The sequence below is a fragment of the Lampetra fluviatilis genome, chromosome 33 (genome assembly GCF_964198595.1).
Source record: "Lampetra fluviatilis chromosome 33, kcLamFluv1.1, whole genome shotgun sequence".
Taxonomy (NCBI): Eukaryota; Metazoa; Chordata; class Hyperoartia; order Petromyzontiformes; family Petromyzontidae; genus Lampetra; species Lampetra fluviatilis.
Genome location: NC_136307.1, coordinates 558,673 through 571,697, shown reverse-complemented (window position 1 = coordinate 571,697; position 13,025 = coordinate 558,673). Strand labels below are relative to the sequence as shown.

Here is a 13,025-nt window from a genome sequence, read left to right as displayed (position 1 = left end):
TATGAAATATTTATAAAATCAGAAAAAAAACTTTCTTTTGGATTTATCCGCATGTATGACTTCTGAAAAACTAGGACTACTTTGTTTCGGCGATTCTGCCAAACGTGGCATCACATGCTATCGGGAGACATCGCTTTTCTTCGCACAAAGACTTGTTCAATTATTACATAATGTAGATAATACCAAAACTTCTAAGTATTATTTCAGAATGTTTATAATCCGAATCGCGTCCCTAGTACGAGCTGTAAAGTAGTCCGTCTAACGTCGTGAAGTTCAATGCGGTTCGCAACTTTGCTCGCCCCTGGCAGATCCACGTGCACCTCAAGGAGAGCAGCGGCAGCGGCTCTGACTGCCTCGACGCCTTCCGCAGCAAGTCCCAGCTGCACGGCCTGGTGGCCAGGAGGCTGTGCCACAGCCTCCCCCCGAGCGGCTACGTGATCTTCTGTGGGCCCAGCATCACCAGCCTGCCACTCTTCCAAGAGTTCCAGGAGAAGGGTGCGTCACCCCTCGTCGGGTTTTTCTTCCGATTCCGTAACGATTCTAATTACGTACGTTTACGTCATCGGGGCGGAATGAAATTGATTCCAAATGGAATTGGAAGTAAAAGGCCATGTGGGAGGGCATGTGGCAGTTTGGCGCCAGCTATCATAGATTGGTCGGTTCGCTACAGTTCTCCGAGGTGAGTACAATACAATATCTTTAAAACGGAAGTGAGACGCCTGTTTAAATAAAATTAACACTAACCGCTTGCGCGTTCCGAGATTCAGTGGTGAACAGGACCCACCCTGAAACTTAGACGTCTCGAAATGGGAAAGGGTTAAAGATCACTCTTACAAAAGTGTGCGGAGGCTACCACTCTGCACCGCTCTGCGTACAGGACGTGCAATCCCAAGGTTTCCGGTTCTATCTCCTGGCGCGGCAGTTAAATCCCCACACCCCTGTCTACCCAGCGGTGTAACTGGGTACGCCAGTCGATCGGCAGGTCACGTGTGGAGGGGTTAAGTGTGGGTTGTCCCCCACCTCTTCTAAGACGTCTGGCCAGCGTAGAAAATAAGGCCAAATACCCTCTAGACGGGCTCTCTAGAACTACCTCTGGTGGAGGTGAGACTACTGACAATTTACCCCACCACACGTGACGTACTAATCGACTAACTGTAGTGTATTCATTACCCTGCTGTGTGAACCGGGATGGGTGATTTAAAAAAAACTTGCCACCATTGTTTCAAACGCCATGCCGGTGACCTCTGGCTTGTGGTTCCAGTGTGCAAAAAAGTCGCACCACCGTGGCAGCCATCCTCCAGATAGTCGCGTGCTAAAAGTAAGTGGGAGCCATGAGCGTGATGCGGGCTGTTGGCAATGTGCAGGCATCCACTGCTGCGGCCTGCTGAGCCCACGGAAGAGTGACTGCACGGGATTGCCCCGCATGGCCCTGACGGGGCCGAAGCATCCGCTGGCTCGTGGGCAGCACAGCGCCCTCATCAAGGGCGGCACCTCCTTGCTCTGCTGGTCCAACAAGAGCCTCTTCAGATTCCTAACCAACGCCTACTCGCCGCTCAAGCAAGGTGATTCACCAACCAGGGCAGGACGCACACTAAGGCTTGGCAGCCACCGGGATTGCTGGACCGTGATTCTGGATTCGAGTGGGGGCAGTGCGAACTCCGTTTGTGGTCCGTGTGGAATGGGTGATGGGCACGCGCGTGTGGTACCGGGTATCGTAACGACAGGCGATGGGGAGAGCTGGGGATGTCCTTCCTCGGTGACTGCACCACTGACGTCACTTTTCACGGCGGGTGATGTCAGCGGTAAACATGGTTTGGATCCCTACGGCACTTGGATGCGACCATTCAAAAACAGAATGTGACGACGCTGCTGCCGTGCCGGGACGGTGTTGTCCAGGCACGCCGGATGGCGTCGCCTCTGGCCAGCAGGTTCGCGCGCTGGAGGAAGTGTCCATCGCTCGCGCTGCCCCTCGGCCGCCCGCTCCCTGTTGGCGCGTCCAAGCGATTCACCCAAAGTGCGGGGCACAATGTGAAGCGTGGAGCACGTGGACTGGGCTAGTGACCACTGTTTATTTCGACGGTGTTCGCAACAGCTGCGGGTCGTCCCAGATTGAGTCGCCGCCTAGGCACTGCAGCTGAGCGTGTTGAGCAAGCACCAGTCGGTGTCCTCTGCCACCGCCGTGCATTCTCCTCCATAATCGAGGGGTTTTTGGTGAGATTGCGTCACCTCTATTATGGATGATATTTGTCGCGAAAGCCTACGTGTTACACCGTGCATTCTCCTCTGGGGTTGCAAAGCTGACGATAGCTGTCAATATAGACAGACACCGGCTGACTCTGGAATGGAATGCTGTTGTGGTTTTCGTGCTGTGGACCAGTTTTTCTGGCTGGCTGTCTGGCTTGTGAGCACAGCATGTTGGCGTATCTTATTTTGGTAAAATATTCATCACTCTTATGCATTTTATTAGATTAATTGCTGCATAGCCTGCAAAGATTGAGACGTCTCAAGAAGAGGCGTGTGGCAGTTGTAGTCAACGTAGCGGTGTACTTTCTCATTTTATAACTTGACATGCGTGTTCAATCCACCACTGTGCACGGTCGTAAAGGTCAGGACCACCGTCGGCACCGAATGATGTTTAAACTGATCCTGAGCCACTCCTCGCCACCGAGAGCGGATGGTAAGGGAGTGTTACCTCCTCCCACGCGTGAGTTTTCTCCAAGTGCTGCGGTTTCCTCCCACGCGTATAAACGCTCGTCGTTAATTGACTGAAAATATCTTTACTGTATATTTGCGCTCTCTGTGTGTGTGTGGATCGTGCAACGTGGCGAGATGCTGCTTGCAGGAATGACGCAGCGACATACAAACGGTCGTTTTTATAAACACCCCCACCCCCCCCCCATTACCAATACGACGTGGGGAGGCCTTCGTCCAGCGGTGGTTTAATCAGCAGAGCATGTAGATTAATATCTTGTAGATATGATTCATAAGTTGTTAATGTGTTTGAGGTTCACGAGGGGGAGTGGTGAGGTCCGATCAGTCGTCGGCATGGCCCCACCCAGCAGCAGCCGCGTGGCTCCACCCCAGCGCTTGGGGCCAGGACAGCGTCTCGATGCAACTGCGTCTCGAGATGCTTTGCAAAGCAGAAGACAATCTACACACACAGTGTGTCAACAAGAGCTTTACACGTTTTGGGTTGTGTGCTCCCCTAAACCGATTTACCCAACCATACCACTGAACATGTGCAGGGCCTTGGGATCCAACAGCAGACCCCTGTGTGTGTCTCCTCTGCCAGGAGCCATCATCAAGCGCAAGGGTGGACACCTGATGGAGGTGGCTTGCCCACAGGCTGTGGAAGCCTTCGCCGCTCACCTGGGCTACATCTGTAAATACGACGACAAATACAGCCGGTAGGAGCGTGACCCCACATTCTGACACGCGCACAGACTCGCATCGTCGTCATCTCAAACCCATCACGGTAGCACCCTCTGGAGGGCTTCTAAAGGGCCCCCTTTAGCCGAGGCCTCTCCGCGAGCAAGCAACTGGGGGGCCGCACTTTCACCCTTTGCGTTCTCTCGGCGCGGCGATGCTCACCACGCGTCGTTCGTCTGTCTGTACGCACAAAGGTACTTCATATCGCACAAGCCCAACAAGACGTGGCAGCAGGTGTTCTGGCTGGCGCTCAGCATCGCCATCAACAACGCCTACATCCTCTACAAGCTGTCCCCCGCCTACCAGGCGCAGCGCTACAGCCGTGCGCAGTTCGGCGAGCGGCTCGTGCAGCAACTCCTGCGCCTCCCGGAGGCCAACGGCCCTGCCACGGCCTCCCCGGGCACGGACGACGCTCCGGGGAGTACGGCCGCTCCGTAGACCAGCGGCTCTCTCCGAGGGATGCAAGGTCCTATGGACTATTTTCGGTTTACCAGTGCTTACTTGTCTTATTCTCCTGGGATTAAAAGCGAACGTAAATGTCCGCGCCGCCACTTGGGTGGCACGTGCGGCGCTGTGCGGAGCGCGGAGTCTTCGTCGCTCTGCCGCGTCTGGGATGCAACACTTAACGGGCAGAGAAGCTATCGCCAGGTTTACAATGATCCCATGCCACGTGCGACTGACAGGGAGCTCGTTCTCTCGAGTAGTCGCCTGTTCTCTCGTGTTGTCTTGCATATCCAACTCTTTATCGCGTGCTCTACGTTGCTCTGAATTCCCATTCTGGGTCCCAAAGACAGTTCGGCTCTGGGTGGAACCAGCGGCCGTGTGTTTGTGTAGTGCTTGAAAACTCGTCTGAGAGGTTTTTAGTAGAGGCTGGATATATGCACACCCCTCGGGTGGCAAGGCCACGTGTGCTTATATCCAACATAGTGTGCTTGTATCAGAAGCCGTTCCCCACCTGCACCTCATCAGTGTAACGTAAGGATGTCTTTATTTATTTACACTTGTGAATATTATGGTCCATGTTACCCAGGAAAGCCTCGCTGAGTCTCAAGACTCCAGGAGGGTCCTGCCAAGTTTGCACAGTAGGGAGGCGATGTTGTTGCTGTGTGTGATCCCAATTGAGTAATGTGCATGTAATTATTCAGCATTGGGATGTTTGGCCAATACCGGTGGCATTGTGTGGTTTCTTTTCGGCGATTGAAGGAAACCGGAGAACCCAGAGAGGGGATACCCAATGTAGAAACGAGGGAGAAAATACAAACTCCACGCAGAAAGCTACCAGGGTCAGAAATGTAACCCAGGCCCTCCTTGCTGTGAGGCACGAACGTTACCACTATGCCACTATGCTGCCCTTATACAGTAGCAGAATTGTGTTTTATATCAACCGTCTACTGGATTGATAAATAATGTTTTTGTTATTAGTTCTATTTTTTTATAATTACAAATAACTCTGACATTTGAACATCCTTTGCTGGATGAGGCCCTCACTATGCCGTTTCGGTGACGAGGTTTGTTTGACCATACTTTACCACGCCGGTTGGCGCAGTGCATTGAAGTCGCCAGGTGTTTGCGCGGTGCGCGAACCGCTGCTCCCCACGCGATTACATTTCTTTAGGCATTTGACGCAAAATCTCAAGTTGAGGAAGTACGTTGGTTCTGTGAGCGCGGCAGGAGCGTAAGACGTCACGGCGGCCGGCAAACTCGATGATCACCTTTGCATGCCGAGTCTACGGCGCATGGCACGGATAGACGCAATACGCACACGATGCGCCACACGTGGTACGGTCTGGTGGTGATCGTGGACGACTGCACAAGAGGGCTGCTGGCGAGTGGATGCGCGTGCGTGCGCGTGTAGGGATTGTATTCCTGTGGGGCTGGGCTCTCCCATTTTTTTAAAGTAATCGATGACTGAATTATTGGTCCGATTATAAATCAGATAAAATTCTAAATATTGGGTTTCCACTTTTCTTCTATTCTAAGTGGAAAATGCCCCCTTAACTCGTCTACAGTAACGTCAAAAGCACCACTCTTCCATGTCAGAAAACGCCTTGCCTTGAGATTCTAGTGTGTGTGTGACTAGTGAGCGTGTGAGATTCTAGTGTGTGTGTTGTACACAAAGATACTCGCTAGCAGCACTTGCCCTAACAGCCTGTTACAGGCTATGCGGGGGATCTTTGTCATCTGGACCTTGGTCTCCACCGCGCGCTGTGGCTCTGCCTCGTGATGTCACCGCGGGCCTCTCCCTGAGTGAGAGGCCGGGCAGCGCAGTCATCCGGGGCGGGAGGAGGGGGGGGCGACTCTGCCCCCCCCCCCCCCATGCCACCACGCGGTGTCTGCAGGGCGCTCCGAAGCGAGTCGGCCGTGCCACGATCACTGTGGCTCTGCGGCTCACAGCTGATGTCATTGTCCCTGCAAGTCCGAAATTTGAACATTAACCTCAAAATGAAATTGTCAACATGAATAACTGCCACTAAAGAACTCTACATAATTACGTGTAAGCTTGCAAACATGGTCGTTAATTTCTAAACGGGCTCTTCTCACCTCGTTAACTCTGAGACCATTCATCACCAAGGCTGTCCTGAGGTGTCGCTCCTCTCACGGTCTCGGGAGGCAGCAGCAGCAGTCCGTGCAGTGCCTGCGCCTCAGCCGGCCTCATCATCATCATCATCTCCCCATGGCGGATGATGAATCCAGACTCACCGATACTCAGCGCTCCCCTTCTGTATGTACGTTGAACTTCTTTCGCACCGTACGTAGCCAACCGTGATAGTCAGAGATGCGGGGGAAGCACAACAAACGAAACACAAAAAGCAGTTTTAAAACGAATTTCTTTATATCTAGATTTAAAAGTGCTGCTAATTTCACGGATTTGTTTACGCATCTTTAAGTATGTTGTTTTAATTCCTACAAGTGCCCAGTGCCATGGTTTTCAATTCGAAGATAAAACATTTAGATTTTTTTATGAAAAAATGTGTATCCTATACCGCGTGATTTCAAAAAAGAAAATCTCTGTTGTAAATTGTCCTCGAGTGTGACCGTGCTCGTAACGTCCTCTGTGGAAGGGGGTGGCGCGGCTCGTGCTGGAGTGCCACCCTCGCTCGCTCCGCGTGGACGCAGACGCACTGGAAGCCGCGCCTGGCCCCCTCGCGGCAGAAGCAACGACGTCCCCTGCCTGGCGCGCCACGGCACAGCCAGACAGAGACGGCCGCTCCACACGTGACCGCCACATTACAAATGACAAAACTCGCCACATTCATCATTACGCACCGCACGACGAACCCACTGGCCTGGGTAGGAGCCCCTGCCGCTGCTCCCACAGGTGGCGAGTCATCGCTCGCACCCCCTTCACCAATCCACGTTGACCAGCATGGTGAAGTATGGTCAGTCACCCCCTACCCCTCAATTACACAAAGTGGGGAGGTCTTAATCCAGCAGTGGATTGACAAAAGGCTGTGAACTTATTTTCATCATCATGATAAAATAATGATGATATCCTCAAGTGTTGGGTAGTTGCTTTTATTTGGTGTAGAACAGCAGGGACATTGCCCCAAGCAGTTACTGATGTATATCGCGAAATGTAATATGTTCACGACTGCCAGTGCAGTTCCCTTAAGGATGTTTTGGTTTAATGTAGAGCATTTCAATATCGGGGCACGAGCTGAGAAAGTGTGGAGATAAGATGATGAGTATCCACGAGACCCCAAGCAGGCTCCGCAGGCGAGGGGACATTCGTCTGTGTGCGCGTGTCTCAGCGAGTCGATAGTTGTCCTGCCGACGACGGATATGCGCTCGTCGGCGAGGCTCGGTGTGGGAATCCGAGATGGGCACCGCGCGTTGTCCTGGCGCCAACCCCGAGGGAGGTGGCTCCGTCGTGCGCCCACGACGCCTCGAGAGACGCTCGCAGCAGCGGCGGCGGCCCGTGTCGCCGCAATCCCGGAGCTTGGTTCGTCGTCCACACTCGGTGTGTGTGTGTGTGTTGCCGTGCGTCGCCGCACACTTTGTTAGTGAACCGCACATGTATTTTGCACTTGATGTTACGCACGTGTAACATGTTACAACGTCCGTTGGCTCGCGCTCTTCCAATGTTATAGCCATGGCTACCAAAGTAAGCTCAATGTCGGTGTTTGTCACGGAAAGAGCACATGAATCATTGCTGCCGGGGTTTGCTTCAATTGCGAGCATCTCCCAGTGCGGTTGTGGCCTTGGAAATGCAACCCGAGTGCTGATTGTGCTGATCCAAACACAAATCTCTCCATTGGTAACAGCAGGGAGAGAGAGATCACCTGGCGGGGAATTGTCCACCACGACGCTGGCAGTGACCCACGAGCGAGTCGGTCAGCCTCAAGTCGTGAAAGTGAATGGTGAATGCGGTGCGTCGCATTAGATCGTCGTCGTTATTATCCACAAGCAGTTGGAGTCAATTCTGTTCGGTTTTGTGACTTTTACATCTGCAACGTTCACCTATTTAATAATGATCACTCCAAACTTAGTTTTTACCCAACATGCACTTTACTATTTTAACAAAATGTTGCATCAATTTACACATTAATTTGTTGTGTGTGTATTGCCTTGCTCACTACGGATATATTCTTTGGGTTTTTCGGTAAAGTCACGTAGATAGGTTGAAAGAAAATAACAAAAAACTACGACGTTTCCATCACAACACAAGCGGTCATCAGGAGGAAAGACGATCGCTTGTGGTGATCGCAACGTAGTTTTGTTAATTTTGTTTATTATTTTTTTATTAATTTGTACCTATCTACGTGACTTAACTGAAAGGCCCAAAGAGTATACGGAGATATCGTTAGTTTTGCCATCTTGTTCAAGAGATGCAAACAGGAATTAAATGTGGCTCTAGTTTTATTCTGCTGTTCCACTCTTAAGGAAAACTCGCCTTCAGCCCGTCCAAGGACGGCTGCATTGCAGTAAATGTGAAAGTTGCAAGCGAAAATCAGACCGCGACGTGATATATTCATTGCATCCATTCGTGTGCAATTTGTAAGGGCGCGGTGACACAGACTTATTTCATTTTAAGGTTATAATCCCTTGTTCATCACGACGTCCTTTTTACTTTGATGTCTCAGTAGCGTTACGGAGATCGCGTGACGTGAGGGTTCTGCCTTTGTGGTGAGGGTTGTGAGTGACGCCGAGGAGGGGGCGCCTCGGCCCCCCATGTGGAGTGACGTCACCCGCTAATTATTATGAATGGATCGCGTGTCCATTTGGAAGACGTCACCTCTTCATGATTATTAATGATGGGGGAGGGGGGGTTCTCCATGCGGAGTGACGTCACTCGCTCATGATTAATAATGAGGGGCGGGTCCATGTGGAGGACGTAACCTGTTCATGATTATTAATGAGGGGGGCTGGTGGAGTGACGTCAGGCGCGTTACACACTGACGCTCTTGGGTAAATATCGTAGTGAAGTAAGGACTCCTCGGCACTGGCGCACTTTTACGAGACCAGACACGGACACGTCGCTGTTGGTCCACCAGACCGCAGAGACGCAGCACAACGCGCGGCTTCCTGCCCAGTCAGTGGCTTCGACTCTGGCGGCCTTGGCCCAGAGTGCAGCTTGCAGAGGGGCCAGTGAACGTCTTTGCTTTCGCTGGTGCCTGCCACGTCCCTGTACCGCGCCAAGTCACCGATTGATGTCTGTTGCCACAGGGCGCGGTGTCTGTCAGACCGCGCTCGCCGCAGTCTCTTCTGCCAGTGGCGCTCTTTGACTTCCCCCTTCACAAGAGCGCGACGCAGGCGTCTACCCACGGGGGGGGTGTTCAGTTCGTCTGTGGATTGAACGCAGCGCTCGCCGGAGACTGCGGGTGAGAGTAAAACCAGACATTGGCAGTCGACTCAAATGCGGAGCAACGTTGCCCCCCCCTGTGGCCGCGCTCGACCAACTCGTAGCGCGCTCTCCGTGCGCAGTCCTCGGGACCTCGACCCCGCGCCAGTCGGTTCCTGCTCCCCCCCACTCCAGAATCGGGGAACAGAGTGCGGTTTGAAGATCTCCCCACGCCCACCCCTCGCTGCGACGGTGGCCAAGCGCGTCGCTTGTTCCACCGCCGCCGCGTATCCGCCATGACCAGTTAACCGCCCACACCCATGGCACAACCGCAGTTGTTCTCTACAGATGTTCACATATCCGCCGATACCTCAGACCGCAGCGGGGCGGACCCGCGACGTTGTGCGGTGTTGGTACAGGCGAGCGCGGCGCTGCACGTGAATAATGATGATGACCATGATGATGATGATCAATCCCTGCCGCGTGATTCGAGTGGGAACCGTCGCTGGCACGAGAAGCGCCACGGCTCTCTCCACGTCACTCTCCACGTGCAGCAAGTCCAGCTCGCACCGACGTCGATTGCCGTGCGTGGATCTCGCTGGTGCGACTTGGTTCTTCGCGGTCGCGGCAACTGGTCGTTACGCGTGGTCGGGACATGCCGGAAAGCGTGAAACGCTCTCGTTGTGTGCCTGGACACGCTGCGCAGAATCAAAGGCTCACGACATTATGCATCGGCTATGCAATTGGTTAAAAAGACAAGCGCACGAGTGTGGCTATGGGGGAGGGGGGCTATAGAAACAGACGCACGCCTGGAGCAACCCCGACAGGTTCCCAACGTGGCGATCGCCTGATCCGTTATCTCCACGAACTGCGTCACCTTCGCGAATCAGTCTTTGTACAGCACCGTAGCGGGTAGTGATCGGTTGTGAAGCATTCCATGTGTAGGGGTCGGTGTAGAGTCGCGTCCTGCCCATCGGTGACTTGGTGGCTGGTGCTGACCGCTGTCGCTGTGAGTGTGCCTGTGTTTGCATGCTTTGTGTAAATGTTGTCGTTTGTTAAAAGGCAGCGAGTTTCCGCAACCACTGCAAAGACGTCACGGTGCAGCTCCCTGAGATTGCGAACGTGGGATTTGCATTGCTTGCTGCCGATCGTGAAATCTCGGCTGATGTGGGAATCTATCCCATGAGAACCTCTATCCCATTCCAATGGTCCGGCTGCAGCCATGAAAGAGAAACCACGGTCTTGTGTGCGGAGTGGGAGCGGGGCCCTCCGTGCGGTCTCCAACGCCACACGCGCAGGGAACGAGCGACCGCTGCCCGTGTCGAACCGCGCGGCGACGCTCGCTCGGACCGCCGGGGGAGAGCCGTGACGGTGACCGCGTGAGGGTGGGGGTGGGGGCGGGGACGAGAGGTCGATGTTGCCAAGCCACGCGACCCACCACTCCACGGGTCTTGCATGCAGCCGTCGTCGTCTTGTGCAATAATGGCTCTGTCGGTGTGGCAGGGCTGCCGGGGCAGTGATCAAGCCATATACTCAATCCATGTATCGTGGCACACACTTGGTGGTCACCACAACCACGTTGGGACTGGAGCAGTGCTTCTCGGTTTCATCTCCACCACCACCACCACAATGTCAGTCCAGCTTCGCAAGTCAAACAATTAAGCGGCCCGTTCGATATTTACTGCCCAGTTCACGTTGATGACTGATATACGTGTGGGTCATGTTCGATGATGTGAAACGTTTGTGAAGGATGGCGAGGACTCGGGTCATAACTGTTACTTTAAGAGATGGGAAGGTTTTAGTCTCTCTGTGGACTAAAACACAACATGTTGGTATAAGTCAATCAACAGAGATATGTCATTCATTATCATTCTTTACAAGTAAACGGACAATGTTGTTAGAACATTTTGGTTATTTGCAGCTTGTGAGAGCTGTCGTTGGCCAGTCCTATTTTAAGATAAAGCTCCTCGTACACAGTAGTTACCAGGCTCCACGTTTATGGAGCACGGCGATCTCGTAAACGCAGGCAGGCATGATTAAGAAAATTATTATTGCAATATGAACTGCGCATTTTCAATTACCCGAGTCACTTATGAAGCAGATGTTCACAATGACATAAACTAGCAATGTCTGGTTTGGCAATATCTGCACTCGCCATAACAGAGTTCGCTACACATGGCGCAGTAAACTCTGAGTGTTTTTGCAAGCGAAGCGTTTTTTCAGACTCCTCACGTTTCTGACCCTTCTGTCTTCACACGTGCCAGGGACTCGTGCCATGTAGCTGCGGGCACCCGTGCACGCGTGCGTCTCCCACTCGGTCAACGTACTGATGTCCGCCGGCGTGGTGTAGGTGTGAACAATTGCTGTGTTCTCCAGCCCTTGTGCAAGTATGTGCCACTGTAATTACATGGAGCTGTCCAGTGCTGTAACTGCTGAAATGTGAAATCATGCCTCCGATGAATAAAATGTAATTTGGATGTTGAGGTGTTGGTGACGGGTTCTAATTTGCGGTTTGAGAGATTGAGCCTGAAACTGTGTCCCTGATCACAAACGTTTTCCCGTGTAATAGAAAAACATGGGCTGAAATCACATAATAGGATTGATCGCATGATCGTGGGATTGAATCCCATAATCGTGGGAGTAATCCGATAAAACTGTTCACAGGCTGCTATCCTCCCAAATTTCATTGATTCTATGGCAGTATTGTAAAATTCCATCGTCTCTGTGCTCTGAATGGCCATTGATTAGGACATCAGCTGATTGCGAATTATTCCATGAGAAGGCAGTATGGATGATTACACTGGGTAAGTATTTTCACATTTATATAATTGAAAAATGTTTGCAACAAAACCAAGGCACGCAATTATTTTGATATGACAAAACCGTAGCTAGACTCACTGCTAACATTACTACACTCTGCTACGATGTACGCACTGTGCTGTAGTCAATATTTACGCAGTTATTTGCTAATTATTCAATCACGTTAAACTCAAACGTGTTTTCGAGCTCAAAGAAGCAATGGTAACCAATTTCTGTCCATACGCTGGTCTCACTCACGATATCTACTTATCAAAATATTGTACAAGCCAGCACATTTATATATACTGTACATACTGAAAGTGTCACAGTAGTTCAGGCATATTTCATAGATGACACATCGTAAATATATATTTCCAATAAAACCAGTACATGGACACATCAGCATTACTACATGCATTGCTTGGTGCTAAAATTGCACGAATTTTACATCAATCATAGCAGATGCTTGTGTTTGTTTTGCAACATTAACCCTTTGGTTAACAGACAAGCCAGTTAATCCTGTTCATTTAATTCGGGACAAAGCTTGATTAAAACCTCTTCACACTACTGCTAGCATATCACGCAACCTTCAACTCACAAAATGAACATTCAACTCGCCCAGTTTTGTAACCGGTCCATTCTTAGGCACTGAGATGCCATCAAGGGCTATTGAACAGCTCGTCTTTCAAGAAACCTTGTGCCCGTACCAATCCGCTTTTAATGGAGGAGTCCCTTGTTCAGGAGGATGAGTAGAGTACCGTATCAACCGATGACATTTCTGGCGCGTGTCAGGGCTCCTCCACCCTTCCTCCCATTTAGGGTACCCCTACCTCGGGGGTTCTAAACTGGGGCCCACGGACCCCCACAACCGTAAAATAGCGGTGGTTCCAGCATCAAGAGATGCCACCATGGCCACGACCATTGATGCCACCTCCATCTCCTTGCTACCAATGAATTCTCTCCTCCGCCAGATCCCGCAGCTTGCTGCACAGGGGACATGCATCGAACCTCCAAG

The 13,025-nt window shown here is 51.9% G+C and overlaps 1 protein-coding gene across 5 annotated transcripts in view; it reads left to right on the top strand.

Moving 5' to 3' along the window:
• Positions 1-13,025, top strand: part of PGBD5 (piggyBac transposable element derived 5) — a 23,632-nt gene extending 10,607 nt beyond the window's left edge. For 2 of the 5 annotated variants that reach the window (XM_078871771.1, XM_078871770.1), the window contains exons 5-8: positions 309-495; positions 1,365-1,562; positions 3,293-3,407; positions 3,624-10,605. In XM_078871771.1, the coding sequence (XP_078727897.1) occupies positions 309-495; positions 1,365-1,562; positions 3,293-3,407; positions 3,624-3,867 (744 nt within the window). In that variant the 3' untranslated portion in view covers positions 3,868-10,605. Of the gene's footprint in view, positions 1-308; positions 496-1,364; positions 1,563-3,292; positions 3,408-3,623; positions 10,606-11,475; positions 11,682-11,959; positions 12,016-12,981 lie in introns of those variants that run through there. The other 3 variants (XR_013639546.1, XR_013639547.1, XR_013639545.1) reach the window with 3 other exon arrangements.